At 35.6% G+C, this 26,208-nt stretch overlaps 1 protein-coding gene across 4 annotated transcripts in view; it reads left to right on the top strand.

Moving 5' to 3' along the window:
* Positions 1–26,208, top strand: part of TNFRSF19 (TNF receptor superfamily member 19) — a 63,889-nt gene that overhangs the window by 32,291 nt on the left and 5,390 nt on the right. For all 4 annotated transcript variants that reach the window (XM_065675866.1, XM_065675868.1, XM_065675869.1 and 1 more), the window contains 4 exons: positions 19,184–19,348; positions 20,585–20,710; positions 21,500–21,602; positions 23,603–24,006. In XM_065675866.1, the coding sequence (XP_065531938.1) occupies positions 19,184–19,348; positions 20,585–20,710; positions 21,500–21,602; positions 23,603–23,999 (791 nt within the window). In that variant the 3' untranslated portion in view covers positions 24,000–24,006. The remainder of the gene's footprint in view (positions 1–19,183; positions 19,349–20,584; positions 20,711–21,499; positions 21,603–23,602; positions 24,007–26,208) is intronic.

The following is a 26,208-nucleotide window of genomic DNA, read 5'->3' as shown; positions in this document are numbered from 1 at the left end:
TCGGCGTGGAGCTTGGGAACCAAGCCTCTACATGTTCCAGGAAATAAACAGATTCTTTGCTTCACTGAAGCAGAAATGTTTGTGGAGTAAGTCACAGCAGTGGAAATATCTATGGTTTCATTGTAACATCATATGTCTTTGAAATAAACTTGCACTTGAGTCTAAAATTGCTACTTTTTTTTGCCATGAACCATGTTTTGAGATACTGATTTCAGTAGTGGTGGTTTCAAATATCTGAAACTAGAAAATAAAGATTTTTTTACAGAGATGAGAAGTAAGAGTAAAGGCTGCAGCTTGTTGAGAGAAAATACATACAACAGATCATAGTGGAAACATTGCATTTTCATGACAGGCATCCATATCTTACCTGCTTTAAGGAATTTCTTTCTACAGCACTTTGACTGCCTCCAATGAGATTGTTGCAAAGCTCCCCAGTTTCCTTCTGTAGATTACTTTTTATTATTATTATTAGTTTGCTTCTGTATGTTTACAGAATTGTTTTTCTGAGAATCAAATGTAATTGTTCTAAACTGCAGTTGAGCCTCAGTCTTTAAATCTACAAAGTGTGTCGTTTCCCTAATGAAAGGTGCTATTTAAGGGATGAAATCTGGTGGTATTTCCTTCTTCCTGGTGTTAAAAGTAGCTAGTGGAGGAGCAGAGAGATTTGGTATAAATGTACCTATTTATGTTTACAAGATTAGGATGTGTGATTTTGTAAACTTTCATGTGAGTGTAATTGGTATTTGGGGTATGCAAGGACTGTACTTCAGAACAAAAGATAAAAAGCTAGAAATTACAGTCTGCAGAAGAATATTGTAGGGTGACAAAATGCATGATTGAAAGTAAAGGGGGTCTGGGGGCTTGTTTGCTACATATGCATTCTGTAAAATACTTTTTCTAGTAGTAAAAGAAAAAATCTCCCACTGTCTCAGCTTTGCTGGAGTTTTATACATTATTTCATTAAACGTAAATACAGCCTTTTAACTTGAGAGTAATTTTTGGATGGCATTCAATTCCACATTAGTTCCTCTGTTTATATAGTGGAATTTTTATTTACTCGTATCACTTTCTTCCTTCTGTTTACAGAATTTTGTGATTTGAAAGCTGTCTGACTCCAGTTAACGTTTTTCCAGCTATTGAGTGTTTCTGTAATTTTTATTTGGTTGCTTTATACAGTAAACTTTGTATTGCTAATGCAAACCAGCGTTTGAAAGTAGGCTGCATATGTAGCAACTGGCCACTGAAAATATATAGCATGTGAAAACATTTTTAATTATTTGGTTCTCTTCCAACATGTATGTCCATCTTATTTCAGTATTTTGCCTGATTTGGGGTTACATCATAACATCTCTCATAATCCTCTTGGCCATGCTGGACACTGATAGAAAGCATCTGGCATACTGTACAAACCTTTCATTTCACAATCATGAGGAGTGCCAACTAATTTAAGTACAGTTAATAGCATCAATAGCTTATAAATATCAGTACTGCTTTATTATAGAAACATTAGTTTTCCATTATCTTGTAACTGAAATATAGTAAGTCAGTCTGATATTTTCCATATGTGACCTGATGGTAGAGTAACTTATCTTCAGGAAGTCTGAAACAAATTTGACTAGGTGTTTCAGAGAGATGAAAATTGCTATTCATGTCTTATAAAGTTTATTGCAATTTTACTTCTTTCACTCATTGTAGATCAAAGAGTTAACCTAGAAAACCTAAATGTTTTCAGTTCCTTGTTCTTGGTAATTTTGATGCTTCTGACCCACTGGGGAAAGTGGGTCAGAAAGTGGGAATGTATAATTTAGAGTCAAACAGTTCCATTTCTTCTTATTCTGAATTTGCATCACATGCTGGGCTCCCCTCCTAAAACAAAAAGTTGCAAAGGGGGCAGATTTTCTTTCTTTTAATAACAGAGATGTTGCCACTGAAATTAGTTAAGATAGTTCTGAAACATTACTTAATGGAGAAGAAGTTTAAATTCATTGCATAGTTCAATTATGTTCCATAACTTTCTCTTTGCCTAGCTCAGAGAGGGTTTTTTGCATATGCATTCCCAGCTTACTTTCACTACCTCCTGTTGTTTGTACCTCATTTCTGTGCCTGTTTCTGTAGAAGTACTTCATTATGTAGCTTATTATCACTAAATATATACTACTACTCTTTCTCCTATAAAAAAAAAAAAGGCACAGAGTGCACTAAAACGGGGCGGGGGGGGGGGGGGGGGAGTGGAGAGGGAGAGATTTTCAATAGAAGAAAATTAGAAAATTTAGCTTAAAATTGTTGAAATGATATTGCAAGGAGGTACAAATTACAAACCCAAAAATTTCTGTGTAGGCAGATACTTTACCAAGGATATGGTAAGCCAAAGGAACCAAGATTTGGAAGCCAAAGCACTTGGGGCTTCCAGTCATTCTAAACTGTCAGACTTTTGTCAACTTTCTTGCACTATCATTAAATATTTTTTTCCATGAAGTTTTGTTTTTTGCAGAGGAAAATGTTTTATCAGAAAGATTTCAATTATGTGCAAGCTTAGTGCTGCAAAACTGTAGGTGTGAGAGCAGTTCTGATGAACTGAAGTACTTAGTATGGCATGTCTGCTGTATTATGAAAGATTTCTCATTTGAGTCCATAGTAAAAAGACAGCAACTTGAACAACTTCAGCAATTCTAATGACTGATGTTTCCTGATCTTCATTGAAGCTTTTATAGTGACAGTGAATAGGGTGACTTATTTTGTGCTTGTTAGCTCAAATCTAACAGATTTCTTTACACAGTGAAATTTTATTTCAGGAAGTGAGTTTCTAGTAATTCAGTTCAAGCTACAAACTAAAAGAACTTGGCTAGTAATAAAAGCTTTAGAAGTATGCTTCGTATAATTGGTGTTAGCCTTGTCAAGTATTTAGAAGTAGGTAGGCCTTAAATATCCAAATAGGCCCAGAATCCTGGTTCCTGTACTGCATCACTAATTGTCCTGCTTGAGAACTACCTAACTGTAAACACTTAAAAGCCCAAGGTACCTACAAGCATTCACAGACTGTGGTCTCCCAGGGTATTCCACTGACTGTGAGGCCAGGTGGCTTGGATGCATTACATTTTTAGATTGGGCCAAAATGATTGTGGTTCACCTACTTTCCCCTGACTGCCCTGGAAGTAAATGTATATGCACAGACTGGGCACGATGTTCCTAATTGGAGATTACAGTCCTCATTATCACAGTCAATAAAAGAGGTAATAGAAATGGAATTTAAGGAGTCACCTATGAAATTCTTTGTACCCTGAAGTGTACAAACTTTTCTTGATAACTTTTTTTTCCTTGTCATGTTGACTAACAGCTAACAATGTGTTGGCTTCTTGTCTTTACTCTTTGATTCTCACATCACAAGTATGTTCCCATCACAGGTAGGTTTCCAGCATTGTGTATGCTGCCTACACGGTACAAAGCTTAGCACTGCGGGGTCTGTACCTAGTTGTAATCTTAGTTTCATGCCTTATCAGGTTAAGAAGTCTGAGTATAGCTTAATTATTCTAGGTATCTTAAGATAATTACATCGTTCACAGTTCTTCCATTCTGACTGCAACCATGGTGATGTTTAAATAATAAATTCCAATTTTAATACTTGGAGCTTTTGAAAAAGAAGGGAAAAGCATATCTGCTGTCTATGTTGTTTCAATACGCTGATGAAAATATAACAATAGACCATTCTTTAATTGAGTAGAATTTTTTTTCAAATAATTAAGAGTTTAAGGTCCCTTCCAACCCAAACCGTTCTATGAATTTGAGTTGCATTGAAGTAAAGCTTAAGCAATTAGCAAATTTCCATTTAAATTATTATATGACTAATCAACTGAACTTTCCTCCTTACTTCCTGCTTTGTTTGTGTGAAGTACAGGTGACTGGATCAGACTTTCTATTTCAATTATTTTGCTCCTTAATCCCAAGTAATGGGCAGACCTGTCTAGCTTCTCACAACCTTTGTATTATTAGATGCATTGAGGCTGACCAGCGAATCCTAGAGGAGGTCTGCTGATAGCATCCAATTGAAATTTACAAAGATGAATATGGCTCTGTAAAGGCTCTGCAAAGTTTAGCAAAAATCAGTGCATATCAAAACAGGAAGAAAAACATAAAGAGACAAAAAGTCTACCTCTGTGTTTCATTTTGTTGGGTTTTGGGTTTTGGTGGTTCTTTTTTTTTGTTTGTTTGCTTGTTTGTTGTTTTTCTACCATCTCCCCAGCCTCCTCCAATAAAAAGGATGATCAACAGGAAGAAAAGTAACCACAGTTTTCCAGAAACTGGCTTATAAGTAACAGGATGAAACTTGGTAGTTGTAAATTTAAATGTAGCATAAGGAATACATTCTAAAATAAGATTTCTTGAACTGAAAAGATCTAATGCACTGCTTCATGCACTACAACGACTAATCCTCTACATCAGGGAATGAACCTGCACTAAAGAGTCATTAAAAAAACTTTTCTGCTGTATTAACTGGTGTGGGTATTTTACCATTTCATTCAGAAGAACTATTGTCTTTTTTAGTTTCCTTGACTGCAACTGTGTTTGTACTTCTTAACTGAAAAGATTTTCTGAGTAGCTGTAAAAACATAAAGTGTCCCTGAGATACTAATAAATATTTCTGTGGCATATGCAAGATCCAATGTATGGTTCATTAACACAGACTTTGCAGTAACAGTGCAAAGCCAAACAAAATTTGGATTTAATAAATTTTTCTTGGTAGTATTTCATTCTGGAAGCTCTACAGAAGGATGTGTTTTGAATCCCCTCTTTCTATGTGTCATTTTTCAAGGAAATTGTTAAACTGTTAAATCTTCCCCTTTATTACATATGGTAATTACAGTATGCAATTTTTCTTTTGGCAAAATGTGGTTTCTTAGGTTGATTTCACACATGTTGTCATAATTAAGGCTGTGTGATGGATTGTGAAACTTTCTTCTGGATCAAAATATAAATGGGATGTTCCATAGTGAAGAGTTTTTTGCATGTGAAATCTGTCTGATTGAGGTGATGCTTAATGGAAGAAGGAAGCCCAAACTGATACACTGATAGCAAAAACCATCCATTTTGTAACCTCACTTTTTCCTGGCAAAAGTAAACATTAGGGTTTTTATGTGGGTCTTAAAATAATACTCTTTATTTAAATTTTATGCAAAATGCTGGTGTTGCTACTAAGTGATAAATAAGGAGGTAGCATACTCATTTTATCTTAACATGCCAATTAAGGCATTTGTACTTTTTAAGGATTCATAGTTTATGGTCTCTCTGATGTATTCTGACTCATGAAGACTACTACTTCAGTTGCTAGCTGACAAATGAAGGTGCCAACACAGCAAAAAATACCAAACCAGAACAACCCTTTCTAGTTCTTTCATGCTGTTACTTTGTGCAAGCTTGTGATGTAACACAGATGGGATGTTGCTATAAGGTTTCCTCTTCCAGAGCTGGTGGGTTTGTGTCCCACCTTTCTGTTGATTGACCCTCACAGACATTCCTAAGGTTGTAAGAGGCTATCAATAGGAAGTGCTTTCTTGCTGAAAGTCAAACATTTCCTGTCATTCCACATCCCTGTCACTTAAGTTATAGATTTATCTGCATCGAGCTGAATTGGGTTTGTTGACAGAATACATATCAGAGGGTTTGGTGGTTATAATTGAGCATGTGGCTTATTTCTTTAACATTTGCATCATACTAGTCTCTGGATCTGTGGAAGAGTTTTCCTTTGTGACAGTTTAGTGTTCTCAGGGGGGAAGCTCGTTTTTCCTTGCTGACCACTGAAGGTCAGGTTTCCGAGAACAGAGAATTAGACTTCAATTTTTTTTAACTAAGCATTGCATATTTGAAGCTTGCTAAATGTTGCGAGTGGCCCATAGGCATGACAATTGTCATTTGTGGCTGCTAAAAATAATTTCAGTATTGTAAATGTAGGTGTTATTGCAAACCTCTTAAGATACATGATAAGATTAGAATCGTTTTGTCTTCAGTTTGGTTTCCTAAGTGAGCACAGTATACGCAATGCTGATGTCACTTACCCCTTTTAAAAAAATCCTGTTGATCCTGATGACTAATTTCAATCCATGCTGGCAGGGTAACAGAGACCTCAGACAAGGAATTTTCTGATATTGCGAAAACAAGTGATCTCGTAGTGAGCAAGGAACTATATTAGTGTACTTCCTGAAAAGGTTGTAGCATAAGTGTCTACACACTTGTCAATCTCCAGAAAAAGAAATAATGTAAAACAAATGGTAACATCTGGACCTCTTGAAAGTCCTTGTTTGTTGTTTTTTTTTTTTTTTTTTTGGGGGGGGGGGGGGGGAAGGGGATTGAAAATTTGAAGACTAGAAGTTTGCAACTTTAAATTAAAGTCATCTAATGTAACATCTAGAAAATTAGTGTTAGCTGCTTAGTCCCTACTTAGACAGCTGTTAGCAACAGAAATATTAAATTATTTTTCAGACTGAGCAGATGTAATTTAAATGGCTTCCATCATACCAATGGAAATCATAGAATAAATTAAGAATGGTGGTGTTTTTTTCAGTACTTTGATTATAGTACCTGAAATTTTAATATATAAAATTGTATGATCATAATCCAGTAAAGATTCAAGTAGATGGTTTGAGGTGGGGTGATATTTGACCAAGCTGAATGGCACTGAAAGGCATTGGCTTTCTAATTTCAGCATGAGAATCACATAAATTATTTGTAATCTGTCTTTACCCACAAAAGTATGTACTAGTGTATTTTGGAGAGAAAACAGTATTCCAATGTAAATCTTTTTGAAAATGCATGATTTTTTGCTTGCTACCATGTGATGGAAAATATAGATTGAGATTAAAATGGAAATTTAATTTGTCGCTTTAAAAAAAGAAAAAGTCATTTATTTTATGAATTCACATCACAAGTTCATGCAACTGTTAATAGGAGTTTACGTAAGTGGTGCCCATCTGGCATTTAGAAGGTGTAGGTTATATTGAATCAGTACACAGTAACATATAGGGCAGATTTCATATCTTTGTTCTAACCCACTGCTGACAACCCTATTTGCTAATCCCAGTGAAAGCTTCAGTTTGAAATACAGAACAACTTTTGAACATGCATATCCTTCCCCACAGATGTCTGCAGCCTTAGTGATGTGTTTCCTTTATGATTCCTTTTAAATCAGGGAATGAATTGTTGCATTAAGAGTGAAATTAGGGGCTCATTGCCTGACAATGTAATAAATCCTTAAATAACCATTTTAAGAGCATGTTTTATATAACAAAAGAAACCTGAGTGTGAACAAAAGACTTACTTTTGCATGGTTTTGTGTAGTAAAAATTCACTGTAGAGATCTCACTTCTTCATTAGGTTAAAAAATTCCTTAGTGTATAGAATGATGAAGTTTCAATTGCAGTATTCACTTTTGGTTTATTCATCTAAAATGTGAATAAGCAGTTTGGAAGCACATTTTAGTTTTGTTTCTTCATGCTGTTAAGTGCAGTTAGAAAACGAAATTCTCATCTTAACTGCAACATATGGGAATTTCAATATGGTTTTTCAAACCAGTTTACCATACTTTTGTTTCTAGTAGTAACTTGTACAGCCTTTCATCTTATGAGTCAATCCTATAATTAGTATCCTTCTTTGCCAGAGGCATACTGCATGTTTGTTTTAGGTACAGAATGTCTGCAAGAAATTTAACTTAATCATTACTTTTTAATGTAAGAGCTGGTTAGCTCAATTACACTAGATTAAAGTGAACTCAAAATTCCTGAGTTACAGAGAAGGGGCAAATCATTGACCTGTACTGAATAAGTACTATTTCCTATGGTTTTTTTCTTATGTGTACTTACTAATATGGCTAGTCCTTTAGCCCAATCTTGCAGTGGCTACAAGCAATTATCTGTTTGTTGTATGGAGTGGGTTTGTAAGGTTCTTATTTAACTTGGCTATTAGGTTGATCAAAATTATTCCAATATTTCATGCATTGCAGTAAAGCTGCAAAACAGCTTTTTTTCTTCAGTTAATTTTTACTTTACTCTGTTTAGGGGTAATCTGAAAAAAATAAGTAGCACATACAGCTTCTGAGTATTTTTTCTTATATTTAGACTTTCTTATTACAAAAGCATTACACTTTTAAATATATAGACTGAAAATACTACTTAAATTTATCTCTCATAATCACCCAGCTAATTCTGGGAATGGTTGCATTAGCACCACATCAACAGCACTGAGTTTTGGTGCGTTTGGTTTAAATACATGCTGACTGCTATGGCTTTTGGGTATAGAGAGTACAAGCTGTGACTGCCATATGAGTATAAAATACTTCTAAACAAATGCAAAATGCTTCAGTTGTGTTTCTGTTAAATTTCTTGTTTTAAAGAAATATAGTAGAACACAGGGAATCTATCTAGGGCTGAAAGTTTCCATATTGCCAACTCTATATGAAGAAAATCATTGTCAAGCAAAAGAAAACTGAAATATCTTTCCAGAGAACTGGAATTACCTGGAGGACTGAAATGTATCAGAAATGTGATAAGATACAATAGGCTTAGAAACAGGAATTGTGCACTAAGGGCCTTAGTGGTAAAGATTCATTATAAACTAACACCTCATGAGCTGGAAACAACCTAATGGAAGAATGACATAATGTTCCTACTGATCACTTGTACCCTTACAGTTGTTATCCTCTATTTTGTTCACCTTTAATTGTTTAGGTGTTAGGCTTCAGCATTCTCACTCTGGTTCACTAGTGCTAAAGCAGTGTGCTGCTGACCTCCTCAAGACAGATCAGAGAGGGATCTCACGTGTTATTTTGGGCAGTGACATGTGCCTTTGAGACTGCGACTGCTTCTTAAAAAGATTATCTCTTTGTAGCAGCTTTCTTAAATAAAGGGTTGTATCCACCAGTTTTAATAAAGTTTCATTTAAGTGCAGTGGTATAATTGTAATGTGCATACTACTGAACGTAATTCACAGTTACCGTATCTGCATGTGCAAATCTAGGATGGAATTAACGCACCCTAATTTAGGCATATAAAAGTTAATGCTTAACACTGAAGTTGTCAGCCCAAACACCCACTGATAATCAGTGGAGAGAATTAGGAACCTCAAGAATTTAGGCAAGCTAGATAAGGTAAGCTTCAAATGACTAACACTAAGCAGTCTTTCAAGCTTTTTCAGTTTAATCACTTCTCTGGAGCTTTCTATTTCTAGTTCTGTTTTAGAAAGAGAGCCTAAGGTGAGTAGCTCTGACTTCGTCATTAGACCTTCAGACTTCTGAAGTTAGTTTCATCTAGATACCAGTATCAGGTCAGATGAAAACTGCAAATTCAACATTGAATGATTGTCTGTCTTCCTAAAACCTGACCTTCCTCTTTTTTTTCTTTTTTTTTTTTTTCATTATCTTTAAGGAGGAAAATCAGAGTGTACATTTCTATTTTTTTACACTCCCATTAAATAAATAAAACCAAATACATTTAAAAAACTTTTTCTGATTATTTGATGAAATATTTCTTACAGATGGAAGCCCCCATTCTAAGAAAACTTCCCATAGTTCAAATGTGCCAGAATTGAGGTCTGAAGCCATAATTAGATTCTTTCACATGTAGTCACTCTGATGCACATTTTATTTACATCGTTGCATATGTTATTTCCCACTGGGCCTTTTTTCATTTGCAGGTTGGGGTAGGCAAAACCTATAATTCTGTGTCTGGCATTATTTGCTGCATACTATTTTATATTCCGTGCAGATTGTGAGTTACTACTTACCACTGAGCTTCTCAGTGGTTCTGCCACTCTAAAGCAGTTGTTACTAATTTTGCAGGTTTTTGTGACTTTTATCTTTACAACAGAAGTGATGTAAAATTTATTGTGTCTGCTACACAGTTAATGAACTGAAACAGAGAAATTGAAGTCCAAATTGTCAAAAGTGTCCAAACCCCTGTGTCCTTATTTGATAAACGCAGACTATGATTCCTCCTTCTTGATTATGGCTCTCTATAGTGGCTACATCTATAAGCTGGTGACTTTAAGGCTCACTCTGTATTTAGTGGAGTGGAATGATCAAGGGAAGTGTTTACAACAAATTAGATTAATTGCACCCTAAAAGATCCTTTCTCCTCTCAACTGTGGTAGAGAAAGTTCAGGTGACTCTCTTAGAAGCAGATGTTTGCTTTTGACAGATGAATTTCACCAATAGAGCTTGACTTCTCAATGATAACCTTTCAAAGTGTCTTCAGTATTCTATGACTAATTCCTGGTGACTTCTGTTAAAGAGGGGCGACTTTATGTTTCAGATTAACTAATATAACAAAGCAAAGATCTTGTATGCAGAAGCCTTTTGTTCTGTATGACTTGACTTTATCCCCAGAGCTTTAAGTGGGGAATTAAAACCTGGGTTTTATAAGCTATCATTATTTCTGACTTCAAAGCTATAGCTTTTTCATCTGTACTACAGTTTGCATGTGCATGCTCACTACTGCACAGTAGGTAATTTTCTTTGCAGTAAATCATGACATTTACTTCGATGTTTGCAGTATTAATGTAAGTTGGTGGTAAATGTCCAGCTTCTAAAGGTGTTAAGGCTATATATTAGAAAATTATGAAAATTTATATTTAATCCCATGTATTTCAGATTACTTACCCCAAAAAAGCATTTTTAAAAGATGCTGAGATTGCAAAGTTGAACAAAGTTAGGAAAAGTTAGGAAATTAAAAAGTTAGGAAAAGTTAGGAAATTCAAAAAGTTAGGAAAAAAAAGTTAGGAAATTCAGAATGGTAATCCAGCCCAGTTATGTGTAGATATTATGAAATAGTTTTAATTACATAAACACACTGTGTTTTCTACAGTATAGGCATATTTTCCCCCTAATATGTGGAAAGGCTAACAATTATTTTTAAAAAACCAAAGCAAAACAAAAGGCAAAATACTCCACCAACCCCTGCCAACCACTGCCCTTCCCCTCCACCCCCCCCCCCCCAAAAACAAAACCAAACCCAAAAACTAAACCAAAAAACCACCCAAACCCCAACCACCACTCCACATTCAGAAACAGTTGCCTTGCCTGGAGAATTTAATCTAAATTAGTGATATTTTGACATAATCGTAAGCAGGAAAACAGTGGTGGGCAAGACAGTATGATTTATTTAATTTTGTTGCATTCTGCATTTCATGTGACTGTTGGCTATGCAAAGATGGGTCCTTAATACCTTTGCTGAAGCTTTGCTAATGGGCAGATTTAACTGGAGAGAAGAAATAAGATTTACCAAGTTCACCTGATAGTCTAGTGGCTGAAACAGTCTCCATGGAGATGGCAGAGGAGGCAGTTGAACCTCTGTCTCATGCTTTTTGTCAAGGCCTCTTAAGCAAAAGGCAGAAACCCCATCGTTACTTCCTTTTTCAAGAGTTGCATCTGGAAGGTGTTACAAGCCATGCTCATGATTTCTCCCCTCCCGATCTTAAAACAAGGTCATGGATTTTTGTTCTCAGGAGATTTTTAGGAGAAGATGGAAGCTCCTCTCTGCCACTCTGAGTAATTTATGGGAAGAACAAGTTTAGTATCATTTTCCAGGTTTCTACATCTCAGCAGGATGAGCATGGTGAGGCACAGTGTGACAGGTATTTCAGATTCTAGTCTTTGTTTAGGTTTTCCTTCCCACTGTATAGGAATTATGTGATCTAATATGGGCCCCTAGTTTCCCAGATAGAGACCTAGGATTAAAATTACAGATATTTAGGGCTTACCTTTACTTACTTAAGACCTGTGCCAAATGACAAAATCCTTTGTCACTCTTCAAAATGGATACCAAAATATAATGCCATCAATTTTACAAGTGCATTGATCACTAGATTCAAAAACTTATCTGAAAGTTGTGGGACTTTTGTATTTTATTTCTCCTATATTTATTTCCTCAATTCAGAAAAAAAATCTTTAAAATTTAGTTTAATAAATTCTGTTGGTGTCAGAATGCATGTGAACACACACATGTATTCCCAGATCTTTTTCAGTACTGATTTTTTATTAGTCTCATCACAGAAGTAGGCTTTTTCTGCAAGGGATTTCTAATAGCTGGAAGAACTTCCTTATCCTTTTCTTTTTTTTCTTTTTTCATATTTAGTAACAAAAAAGGTAAGTACAAGAGAGAGATTTTGAAGAGCAGAGATGTCTCTAACCATCAGGATTTCATTTCCTTACCCAGCTATTTTGTATTTTAATTGTAGACCAGAAAGCAACAAGGGAGGGGTGCTAAAATTTCATCAGAATCTTTATGGCTGCTGTAACATGTAGTTTTCTGGACTAGATAGGTTGCTTAGGCCAATTCAAACTTCCTTTTCAAGCAAGATAATCAAATGACCCTGCACATAATTTGTTATTCAAATGTAGTAGGTTTTGTAATGCATCACTCAAATATTTTTATTTGAACATACAACCTCTATTGTCTAAATTTATAAAAACTTTGTGACTGAAAATTAGGACAAGATACCCTGTGATTCTGATGAGAAAACAAGTATCCAGTTTGCAGACAGAAATGAGGTAGCTGAGTAGTTATTATCTTCACAAAACATTTTTAAAGCAAGAGAAAACCGCCACTCTTGAAAACGTGCAACACAGACTGTTAGTGATGTTTATCAAAGTCTGTATTAACAAATATGGGATACAGGCTTGCAGTCGTCATGCAAGCTTTTGCTCTACTCCCTGGGGTTTACCACAGCTGAGCCAGGACAGAGGGAAATAACTGGGATAGAAAGTAAAGTGTTACAAGTGATTTTGTGTGTATGTGACAGGTTCATTTTTGTGCCAGCAATGTGAACCTGTATCTGTGTTCCCTACTTAGGTGAGGGCATCAAGTGTCATAGATACTCTGCTACTCAGTCATTGTTACAGGACGGAGCTTTTGAAACTATTGTGTTTCAATCCATATGTAACACCAATCCATGCACCAATCTACAAGCTCATCAGACAGCAACTACAGGATCTTGTTTGAGACTTTTAGAACAGATTTGTACCCACTATGCATGGATTTCACAATTCTACAGTTACGCTTTTGATTCATGAATATGGGTTACTCTGTTGGCTAAAGAAACAACTTTCAGGCATGCTTATTCTTATATTTACATACATGCCATTGTCATTTAACTAATGAATATGCAATTAGATTCTAAAGGGTATATGGTTTTCCTCTCCTCTTTTAGAAAACAGTTAATGGCTGTACTTACCCACTTGAAAATGGTGTGCATTTAGGCACCACAAACTCTTCTGCTTACGTGAGTAATGCCTTGTATAAGTGCTTTGGAACTGGGAATGATTGTGTATGCAAGCAATAACTGTCATAAACAGTCTTAATTGACTCAAATATTGCACCAGGTTGTTTTTATTCTGCAAAGATATATTGGGACTGAACATACACAATAGAGAACAGATAGTTTCTATTTTCATCTTCTGTTGAAACAACAAAGCAACTTTCATAGCCTGGGTGGCATAGATACTTTCTATAGTTGGATTTGAACAAGAGACTATCCTAAAATACTACGCTCTTTTCACAAAACATGTTTGTAAAATAGTTCGGTTAAAAGTATGAGTTAGAAGTGAAGTGAAGGAGGAAGTAGGTTTTCTGCTCTATCTAGCAATCTCACATGTTCTGACACAAATTGTGATACTGATTTAATACATGAAAACACCTGAGAAACAAATTGCATTTTGTGCAAAACAGATATTAGACACCCGCAACTGTCAGGGGCGTAAAGCAAGCTGCTAGAAGCAAAGGTCAGAAGGGTAATTGCTGGCACTACTGAAGTCATATTAACAGCAGTATATAGTTTGTGCCACCAGATCATGCTGAGTATTTCAGATTTATGGAGGAGAGACATACTGTCTTTTCATATTAATAGCCAGTTATGTTATGTTAGGAGCAAGGGGTATATAAGTAGTTCAGCAGTGACACAGATTTTATCCAACTTCCTCTGATTTTTTGCTTACTCTGGTGTGGTGGTTTTTTGCAGGTTATTTGTGGGTACCAGTGACCTGAGGCTTTATTTTCATGTAGCAGTATTTTTAAATCTCTAAACAGTTCTCAAATGTGAAAGTTTTATGTATAAAAGTGTAACTTTTGTGCCTGTAAATCAGTTCAATTTAGATGACCATGGCAGTACCAAGAATTTACATCTTTTAATTACTAAAAGAAAAAATGTGTTGCAGAGGCTGACTATGACTTCCATAGTGGTGTGTATCCAGTCCTGTGGAGTTTATGTATATTTTAAACCCATATACACAGTGTAATTGTTCTAACATTTGAAACATTAAAGGCATAAAAGGCATTCAGCAGTTGGAGTTTGTGAAAATATGCAGTGCAAGAGAAATGGTCTTGGAAATGAATAAATCAAATTCCAGAGATTTTAATTTATAAGCACATTTCTCAGCATTTCCAAACAATGGATAAATACTTGAATAGTCATTTTCTTCCCTAGGGTTTTATTTATTAAAAAAAATAACAAATCCAGTAAAATGAAACAAAAAAGTTGTAGGGCACTAACTTAGAGACTAAAGGCTTTAAAGTCAGCACTTGGAGCACATTTGGAAAATGTGGTTTGACATGATGAACTTTTGGGTGTAGGCCATGCATGCAAATGGCTGTCCTGTCACAGATGTTGGGAGACTCTCTTTCTCCAGTGTTTACCACAGTCTCCAACAGTAATGTTTAATAAAGTTTCTTACCTCCTACTTGAAAGATCAGGAGAAGGGAGGCAGTCTGCTGACTTTCTGAATTATATACACACATTATGTTTAAACATAATACATTATTTTGCTTACTGGGGACTAGGCAGAGGTGCTGCCTTTTTATTTTTAAGTGAACATAAACATCTTTTAAACTTCTTTCAACATGAAGGAATTTCAAGATAAGTCACAATGCCTTATATTTTCAAGAGCACACATACAGATAGCCACTGCAGTTCAGCTGACAGGCAGTAACTTGTTAAATTAAGGTAACTTGAGGGTATGTCTAAGCCTTTAATTCTTGTCAAATTAAGGTTGATACCACCGGCTTGGGTCAATCAACGTAAAGGTAATGGGCAAGGACATTTTACAATAAGCAAATGCTCCTTCCCCCTCTCTTCATCAGAAATACCCATATTCCAGCAACTAACATCATTTTAATTTACTTCTGTGTCTTTATTTTTTAATCCTGATTGCAAAAGGTGGCACTCTGTCCAATGTTACCACGTTATTGTTATGTTAAGTGCAGTTTTGGTTAGTTTTGTTTTATTGAATAAACCCTCTTTAGGTTAGCATTGATTTGACATGGTAAGGAAGAAAACCCAAACATAATATTCTAAACATTTTATTCTCTTCATCTTTTGTAATTATTATATTACCCTTTTATTATTTACTAAATCCATGGAAGACACTTTAAAATGCTACAAGTTCTGTTGTCACATGGTTTATCACCGCAGAAAGCTTTCTTTTAGGCATGCTAATTCCAGTAGTGACTGTAACTAATCATGATTCTAAAAATAAAATAATAATCTGAGAAAATAAACATGAAATAAGCTATAAAGGAAGTCTTACTCCATTTTGTCCTGTCTCTAGTTGTTTAGTATAATGGGCTGAAAATTCAACTATTCTGTTTATTGGCAGAAGTTGCAGTGATACAGATGGGTTTCGTATGTTCTGTATTAGCTGAGTTACTGCTATTTAACCATCTTGGATTAACAGAAACTTTACTTGCTTCTAAGAACCACACCTTTGCGTATACTGACTTTACAATGTACTATCAGTTAATTAGGAATGTATATTCAGGCATGCTGCTCAGAATTACGCAGGACATGATAACTTGGTATTTTGGGTAACTCTTCTTTAGTGCTAACTAGCACATTTCCGGAATGTGTTGGAACTTAGAAAAGGTAATCTATTTCTTAAATAACATATATTTTTCGTGATGCATAATATGCACATGCTTTCCAGAATCATAAACCAATGTGCACCACCTCCCTCCTTCCTGAATGTATCATGTCCAATTCACAAAGTGCTTAATTACATATTTAAATTTAACCATGTAATCATTTAATAGATGTAAGTGTGAGTTTAAAATATACCTCCTTGGTTTTCTGAAATGGGATCATTAAGTCTGTGAGCCTGAAAAGAAAGACATTGTTTATGAAAATGCTTGCGTATCTGAGTGACACTGAAAGCAGTTCAGCAATGCCCAACGGGCCACTTCTGCAATAGCAATCCACTTCTGAAATGTTGGTCTCTGCAGGGAAGATTGCTATCATTATTATTAGAGCTACACTACAATGGACTGCTCACAGCAGACATTCCAAAAAGTTCTTTGAAGGTGAAGATGAGTGGTAGGCATTCTCAGGAACAGATAATTGCTTTCACAAGAGAAAAGAAAAGTCAACCAAATAAAAAAAATATTAAGTATCTAAAAAGCTAAAATAAATTTAAAATTTTCTGTTTAAAATAAAATCCTGTATTTCTAGTTTGGACATTGCTGATAGGCACTAAAGAAATATATATCATGTATAATTTCCCAGAATATGTAACTATAGTTGCACATAGATACATTTTGTGAGCAAATGAATGACAAAAATATAGCAGTTTCACCTCCAGAACTATTGTTCTATTTTTGCTTTCAAAATTTGCAATTCTTTTTTCTACTAATTAGGAAGGTCTAATTACTAAGAACTGTTAAGTGCTTTTAGGTAGGTACATTGATACAAGTAGGTCTATTGATATGAAGATGAATATATCTTTATATTCAATAAAAATATTTGAAGATGTTCAGATCAGTTTTTTTATTGTCTTGTTCGTAAATACTTGTCCAGTCTGGTTTTAACCTTCTAAAGACTAGATGAGGCAGTTGACTACAACTGAAAACCTGATATCAAAGCACAGCCCCTGATTTATTCGCGCCAAAGCCACCATACATTGCTGTATAGACAGCTTTTTTTCATACAGTTTTACTGCTTCTCACAGAATTATGTCCTGGAACTTTGCATACAATGCAGAAATTTCTGCAGTCTGTTAAAACTATGAACTTAAAACTACAGCTGCAAGAATCCTAGAACTAAGTGAAAAGTTTTTTCTGTGGAAGCTTGTGATGCTCCTGCCAGAAGCATTCAATTTATGACAAAAAGATTATGACACTGGTTGCTTTTTCTTTTAAATAACAATGAAGATCTGGAAAAGAGGTCATAAAACTTAGCTCTGTCAGTAACAGGAATTATAGAAGAACATAAAGAGAAAGACAGGTAATAATTATTTAAGAGGAAAAGTACCCAAGATCCTGAACTAGAATTTTAGTCTGTTATCTGGAACACAAATCATGGACTATCTGCTACGATAATGAAAATGGCAACGTTTCAGTACAAGGGCACAGTTTCAAAATACATGTCTAGTTCACGTAGACATCAGCCTCTTTATTGACTTCAGTTTTCAGATCTGCTCTATTTTAATAACTCAGAATTGCTGAACAGTTGGGGTAAGAAAGGACCTATGGAGACCATCTGGTTCACCCCCTCTGCTCAAGCAGGTTCACATTTTTGTGGCAGTTCCTTGGACTTTACAGTAGCTCCACTTTGTCCAATTTGGCAAGTTAAAGGCGCATAAGAAAGATCTGCTATAATTTGTTTTTCACAATTTTGATGTGACACTGGAAATTAGTGATACAAGTCAAAGACAAAGAGAAGTATTTGAGCAGATGTAAATGCAATAACACTTGTTTCTTTACACATTGAAATTGGGAAATTTACAGCTAAATATTCTTTCTTCCGAATAGCAGCTGTGATCTGACCTCTCCGTTATTTCATCTTCCCGCAGTTACCAGCAGCTACATGATACTATAATCCAAGGAACCTGTTTTTCTCTATCATGTCAAGCACCTTTTGTAAAGAATTTGGATTTTTTATTTCCTAGAAGTTAATATTTTCTTTGGTGCTAAGTGGTCTGAAGACTCAGAATTGGATGGAATTATTTTCAAAATATCTAGCTGGTTGGCAATCTGGCCATTATAACAAAGCAACGTGACATTGTAAACTCTTTGGTGCCCACGTTTGGTGTGTGTAGAGGAAATACCGTAATTGTTTCAGAAAATTATTCCTGAGTAATATAATTCCATTGATTGCACTAATCTAGAAAGTTCTCTCCTGCTGTTACTGTATTGCAGTAGATATCAATTATGTGTATGTACAATTTAATTAGTGATTTGAATATACTCTGTCAAACATTCGTCTCCTAATTTAAATTTCAGGCTACATGGAACATTTTTTAGGAAATTATAGTCTTTAGGTTTTAACCAAAGATTTTCTGGCATAAAGAGGCAATTTATCTTCTAAGTTAATAAAATATGGTTTGTGGGTTTTAAAAAATTTGCTGTGACAGAAATATTCAATTTTTTTTGTTCCTTTTTCCCATAAAACATTGAATTGATGTGGACTTCAAAGTAGATGGAAATAGATGGGCTATCAAAATTCATAAGCTGCTGAAAAAGAATTTGTTTTAAAAGACCATCTGTAATATAAGATAGTTTCAATAGATGTAGTTGAAGCTTTGATCCTTTAAAAAGATTTTTCATTTTTCACATAATGTTTGTCAAAGCTAGAAAAATCACTGAAGTCTACTATTATGGATATAAAGTCAATCTTTTCGAATTTTTACCAGAGGTATTATTTGTATTAACAAACTATCACTGAATAAAAAAAGATAACATAGTTGAAATACTAAATTTGGTCTTAGAAATGACCATGGTGTCATAGCATACACAACCAAGCGAATACCTTCTGTGGGGGTCTGGGGTCTCAGGAAGCTTACCTTTTTAAGAGAAGTTCATGACTCCCTCTAGTGGACAGCTTTCTCACATATACACTAAGAAGTGTTCTCCATATAAAAATCATCTGACATTAAAAATTGAGAGGTCTTGGTTTTCATGGAGAAGATCTGAGTCCATTCTCACGGATAGTCAGAATATGTTTGTGTGTGTCTGCCCTCATCATAATTCGTTTTGCAATATAATTTTTAAAATATGTTTTTGGTTGCTGATATTCATATCTACTTGTATGTGCAACATTAGCATATGGAATGTCTTTTTTTTGTGATACATACCTCTTTTATTTCCCAGACTTTCATTTACATAACTATATTCCTGAAATGTTAACAGTTCACCTTAAATATTATATAATTATGTTGCAGGTACCACCAAAGTAAATCTTGTGAAGATCCCTTCGACTGCTTCCAGTCCTCGAGACACTGCACTAGCAGCTGTTATATGCAGTGCCCTTGCAACTGTGCTCTTAGCTCTCCTTATTCTTTGTGTTATCTATTGTAAGAGGCAGTTTATGGAGAAGAAACCAAGCTGTGAGTTTCCAGTTATTACTGTTTCTTTGTAATTTTTATATATACTGGTACTAGCTGGGCAGATTTCTCTGTTGGTAAAAAAAAAGTCTACGGCATTAAAGCAAGGTTAACAATGAGATGAACAATCTGGATAAAGCCCAAGACTCCATACAAGTTTGCCAATTGAGTGTGAATGTTCCAGCTTCTGCTGAGGAAAATGCTGTGCAGATGTCCAGAAATAGTGCAATTGCATTACTTCCTTGCCACACTTTGTCAGATGCTGCATGGATATATTTGGACCATTTGGGATGCAAGCTGGTAAATCATTATAGAGTTGCAATGCCAGTGTGGAAATAGCAGCTTGGAGGATCTGTGCATCACAAGCTATTGTGAAACAGATTGGTTCATCAAGATACTGAATGTGGCTGGTCTAGATAGCAGATTCATCATTAACAATTTTGCTTTTATGGGCATATTCAAGATGACTTAAATGCCTAAGCCAGTTAGATCTCTGAATTTAAAAATCCATAACAGCTCATCAATGTAATTCAGTTTGTTTATAATGAACATTTTTCTGCCCATTAATTTAAAATAAGAAAAAGAAGTCAAAGGCACTCTAGTTCCCGTTTATCATTTTTTACATCTTCTCTTAAAATGTTTATAGCACCTAATGAACTGTGGATATCAAACAAGATTTATATCACTGTTTACAGCACAGTAAAAAGAGATTGAGAGAGGCATTGCAAGACTTGTTCCTAACTTAGAAGAGGTTTTACAATGCAAGTTTTCAGAAATTCAGACGTAGTGAATTCAAGCTTCAGTTAGTGAAGTTTAGTAACTCGTTTGCCTTGGCCTACAATTATACAGATTAAAGGAATTCTGCTGTTAATATATAGCTCTTTAAGATAATATAAACAAAATCCCAGTGGCTGAAAGCTGAATGTGGAAAATTTCAGATGGGAATCACTGAGAATTGTTAAACACTGAGAAAATGTAACAGATATACCCTTAAATCATCAAAATAAGAGCAGATGTCTTGCTAGAAGTGGCTGTAGTTGAACCAGCTGTTCTAGGGTTTGTTGTAAAATCTGTGGTTTGCATTATATGAAACTGCATGATCGCTGTGGATCTTTTAGTTGGAAGATGTATAGAAATACTGTTTAGTGTGACATTTAGGCATTCTATGAAGATAGGAGTCTCTGAACAGGGCAAAGGGTATCATTTACTAATATATGTTTATATTCATTTTGTCCAAAGGGTCTCTGAGATCAGAAGACATTCACTACAATGGCTCTGAATTGTCATGTTTTGACAGACCACGGCTAAATGAATATGACCACAGAACGTGTTGTCAGTGCCAGAGAAGCACATCACAGACATGTGGTATGTTATGTCTACTAAAAGGTGACTTTATGGCATGATGAGCATATATTTAACATATATCTAACATTAGAGCTGTGACACTGAACTTCAACTACAGAGCTAATATAGTCAAACTACCCTTTGTCTTAAGCTAATTTCTCAATAAGCAGATAGAATTTCTAAGTAGCTATTTGGTTGTGATTTTTTTCCTGTTTTCATTCCAATGACCCCTCACTTAAAAAAAAAAAAAAAAAATCAAAAACAAAACAAAAAACACCCTAAGCTTTACATGTCTATCTCATTTCTTTCAGATAAAAATAGCACTGCATCTGGCTTTGAGGCTTAAATTAGTCTCAAGGATTTACCAGGCAGTATCTAAGAACATGATATGAATGCTGAAGGACATTAATAACCTGAACAATTCAGATAATTCAGATTTTATGAAGTTGCATCAGAAAAGATGCATTTATTGCATTAACAACTACATAATTTAACACAAATACAATTTTAACACATTAACTCAGAGATGTGGTAGTTCCTCTCATGTGCATCCAATTGAAATACAAAGTAATTTAAAACGTAGATATTCATGACTGACATCTATATTACAGCTGGAGGAAGGGCTTGACTTTTATAAGTAATTTGATTTTAAAGTAACAAACTAGTTTTTTGCAATAAGAAATCTCATTCTTCAACCCATACATTCTAATGTAACTGGTAAATTAATAATCAAGTTTGAGGGAGGACAGAGACTAAGAGTATACAGAGCTGTAACACTTTCAACATTGTTAAATAATTTTCATTCCTTAGGGCCAGTTCACTTGATTCCATCACTGTGCTGTGATGAAACCTGTAGCATGGAGCACAGCAGTCACAGCTGTGCTTTCCACTCACAGACTACGCTTAATGAAAGGTAACTTAGTTTTATAAATGTCTATAAAACATTAAATATTTTGTATGCAGTCAGATTAATATTTATACAGATACAGTGGCTGTTTGCTGTGGAATTACTGTGTGGTACCTTAGAGGCTTTGGTGACCCTCTCTTCTGCTATGCCTTGGCAAGGTGCTGCATAAACTTGTGAATCTGGGGGGATTAAGGATCAGATTAAGTATCAGTTTAAAAGTGTCATGAAGACTTTCTTTTTATAGGAACTCCTACTGACTGTGGGATTTGAAATATCTAGTATTTCTGAATTTCTACCAGACTGTAGCCATTATTTTCTCCTGATCAACTGAATATAAATAGAGTAGTAGAGTAGTTATTTCTACAGCAGTGCCATGAGCTAAATATATAAAATTTACGGTGTCATCCAGAGTTTCCTGAGTACAGATTTTAACACAGGATGTATTTATTTCTTTTAGCTAGAATAGTTTTCCATAGAAGGTTTAAATTGGTCTCCAGCTGTTTTGTTCTTATGGCCAAATGTAACTAAAACTGTAGAGGCAGCTTCTTCATAGGCATTGTTTATGCAAGGTGACTCGGTGACCTAAGTACAAGGTACAAAATACTTAAATTTTCTATAAAAACTTGTTTAAATACCAGCAAGCTTGAGTCATCCTTTTATGTCACTGAGGCTGAAAAACTGAGTTGTGTACTTGGTGAGGGATCTTTTGGTTAAGGCTTTAAAAATACATGTTATATTCATGGTATGTGGACATCAAAGATCCCATGGTTCCTCCCAGTAGAAATAGAGTTTGCTCCAATTTCCTTTGCCAGAATAATGTATTTCCTTCAATTGTGGTTTGATGTTGTGACTTTTGGCCTCATCTATGAAAATGCTTTGTGTATATCAAAGCCATTAAAGCATTCTGTTTTGGAAATGAGTAAGGTGGCTTAAAATCAGTTACAGGCATTGTTTATGTGGGATAAGTTATGTCACACAAATTAGTATTGTATATTATATATATATATATTACTGATATACTGACTTCATGTAGCCTTTACAGTTTTATAAATCTGTAGGCAGGTTTTGGAAGTAAAACATATTAGTATATTGTTTTGGTTTTGTTAATACTTATTTTAGTATATTACAGTAAAAAACATTAATGGGCTTTCAACAGATAGGCAGGTATAGAGCACTCAGACATGTCAGTATCATCCTGGACTTTAAATATACTTGAGATAGATAATACTGAGTTTCTACTTCCACTTTCTTCCAAGTAAACTAAAAATAACTCTCGTGAGAACTGAAAATCCTTGCCCTTCTTTAATATTATGTCCTTTCCACATGAAAAAGGGTAGGAAAAATACTTTCCACATTTTGAAGGCTGAACAGAGCAAACTGAAAAGTCTAATGTGAAGGCATGTTCAGTGTGAGATCACAGACAGAAGGAGTTTCAAGCAGTCTTGTTGTCTATTGCCTTCTTCCAGTCTGAACCCCCTTCACTTCTTTTACTCCATTGAGTTCTGTTTAGCCTGAAGGGTTTTGGGTTTTATTTTGAGAAAAACCCTGGTGTTGGAGATTCCACAGTCTTCCCAAACATCTTTTTTTGCTGCAATTTAAGCCTGTTATATCTTGTTTTAACACCCCACCATGCACGGAGAACAAATACCTTCTTGCAACAGTCTTTGTTATCTGAACACTGCTATAATATTTTTTCATCTTATTTCTGTTCTGACAACCCCAACTGCAGTTCATGTGTTCTAGAACCCTGAATTCAGAGTATGAAGGTCTCTAGGCATCCTCTTTACCTCAAGTAGTGTTGTCTAGAGCTTTCTTCGTTTACAGACAAGGAACAAACTGTATTTTTTCAAAAGAACTTGTTTGTACAGGATGCCTCTAGAGCATTAACATAATATGACCCTGATAAACTTTTGTGAAATACCTATATTTATTAATGGCAATAATTACAATACTGATAATATTTTCTGAAATGCTTTTGAAACCATGTGTCTTATATCTTTTCACAGGGCTTCTGATTCTGTTACTGGAGAAATGATTCCTACCTTCCTTGGATCTCTTTCACACTCTACTTGCGGAGACATTCCAGATGCTTGGCCTCTTATGCAAAACTCAGCTTGTTGTGACAGCATTTCTTTCTGTGAATCATATTCAGAACTGGCTGAAGGATCTGCAAAATCCCGCAGTACTGAGATTGAAAATGCAGCCACTATTGGGCTGGATAATGACCAGGAGCTAAGTGAAGTACTTATTTCAGCTAAGTCTCTTGATGGAAATGTTGCGAAGTCTTTTGAAATCTCTAAACATAGAACATGCACAGAAGTTTCATCACTTCAGAACGCAGAGGCTGCTGAAACCCAGGCAAAGACAAAGCATAATGGAACAGAAAATGACTCTACAGACTGATAAAGAGGTAAAATCCATAACTACAAAGGAGTGAGAATGAGTACTTAAGACATGGGCTGCTAGATAAAAATAGAATGGTAAAACATTGTAGGGTTATGTTTCTCTATAGATTTCACCTAGCTATTGCTGAAATAAATTAAAACTCTACAAGAGATTCGACTTGAATCGAATCTCTTCGATTCACATCGAAGTTTCACATTTTGAATCATTGATTGAATTTTAAGCTGTAATTACTCAAATGATATGAATAGTATAAACCAGAATACAGGGGTGAGTTACACCAGTCAGCTTTTATCAGGTTGAGGGCTTTTTTCATTGAAATTCAGGGGGAAAAATCAGCTTAATAGCCTTATGACTAAACTATTATGTGAGGCTAGTCCTTGTTTATGAGGGAAGAACTGAAGACTTGTCTTTGTTCATTGTAAACAAAGCATAAAAGACATGCAGGTGTTCAGCAAAAAATATTTATCTTGTGTGTGAAGTTACTACAGCAGTAACGTAAACAGAAGAGAGAATCTTTAATGCATTTTAATGCCATTCATATGACCATGTCATCAGAAAAAACATTCTAGAAGCTTGTCCATAAAATATAATTTAATCTATAAAAGCTCAGAGAAAATGCAGGTCCAAGGTCAGAATGAAAAAAAGTTATAAACAATCCTTTCTAGCATATAACAGTGACTGCTACTGCTTCATCATTATATCTTTTTTAATATTAGCTGTGTTCTGTATTTTTAAATGGCATTTTCTACTATTGGAAGTAACCTGGAACAAAAAACTAATCTGCAAAAAGATCCTAAATCATGGCGTGTACTGGTGTTGTTACTCAAGGTTTATGCAGGCTGTGGCTGGAAAGCTGAAATAGTCTGTGCATATACACAGAGGCAGGAACAGAAGCAGTTGCCACTAATATTAATAATCCACCAAACTTAATTAAGAAAATTACACTATCTGTAATTATGAACATTTTGGGTCTTCTGCAGAAACGAAACTGCCTTCCTTTGATCCTCTTCCATTTGGTTTGCATGCCACTTTCATATTGCCCTTACAGAAGTAGAAAGTAATTAGTATTTAAAAAAAAAAAGCATGTTCTGAAAACATGTAAGTAAGTGCAATAGTTGTTAGTTAATTCTTTGTAAATCAAGCCTTAATTCTTTAGGTGATGTTTTCAAGAGGAGGAAAAGGAGGTAAACAGACTGCTAAGTCCAGAGCTTTTTTGCCATTGACTTCAGTGGAACTTGTATATCAGCTGGAAAATCTACTTCTATCACTGGAAATATCAGCCTCATCTAAGTCATTGAATCATAAAATAGTTAGGGTTGGAAAGGACCTTAAGATCATCTAGTTCCAACCCCCCTGCCATGGGCAGGGACATCTCATACTAAACCTTGCCACCCAACTCTCTGTCCAGCCTCACCTTGAACACCACCAGTGATGGAGCATTCACAACCTCCCTGGGCAACCCATTCCAGTGCCTCACCACCCTTGTAATAAAGAACTTCCTCCTTATATCCAATCTAAACTTCCCCGGTTTAAGTTTTAACCCATTACCCCTTGTCCTGTCACTACAGTCCCTAACAAATAGTCCCTCCCCAGCATCCTTATAGGTCCCCTTCAGATACTGGAAGGCTGCTATGAGGTCTCTATGTAGCCTCCCCTTCTCCAGGCTGAACAGCCCCAACTTCCTCAGCCTATCATCTTCATATGGGAGGTGCTCCAGTCCCCTGATCATCCTCGTGGCCCTCCTCTGGACTTGTTCCAGCAGTTCCATGTCCTTTTTATGTTGAGGACACCAGAACTGCACACAATACTCCAGGTGAGGTCTCACAAGAGCAGAGTAGAGGGGCAGGATCACCTCCTTTGACCTGCTGGTCACACTTCTTTGGATGCAGGCCAGGATACGGATGGCTTTCTGGGCTGCAAGTGCACACTGAAGCTGGCTCATGTTTGTTTTCTCATGAACCCAACACCCCCAAGTCCTCCGCAGGGCTGCTCTGAATCTCTTCTCTGCCCAGTCTGTAGCTGTGCCTGGGATTGCTCCAACCCACATGTAGGACCTTGCACTTGCCATGGTTGAACTTCATAAGGTTGGCATCAGCCCACCTCACAAGCGTGTCAAGGTCCCTCTGGATGGCATCCCTTCCCTCCAGCATATCAGCCGGACCACACAGCTTGGTGTCATCAGCAAACTTGCTGAGGGAGCACTCAA

The sequence above is a fragment of the Lathamus discolor genome, chromosome 4 (assembly GCF_037157495.1).
Source record: "Lathamus discolor isolate bLatDis1 chromosome 4, bLatDis1.hap1, whole genome shotgun sequence".
NCBI lineage: Eukaryota > Metazoa > Chordata > Aves > Psittaciformes > Psittacidae > Lathamus > Lathamus discolor.
The sequence above is the reverse complement of the archived record's forward strand: the minus strand, read 5'-3'. Positions and strand labels throughout refer to the sequence as shown.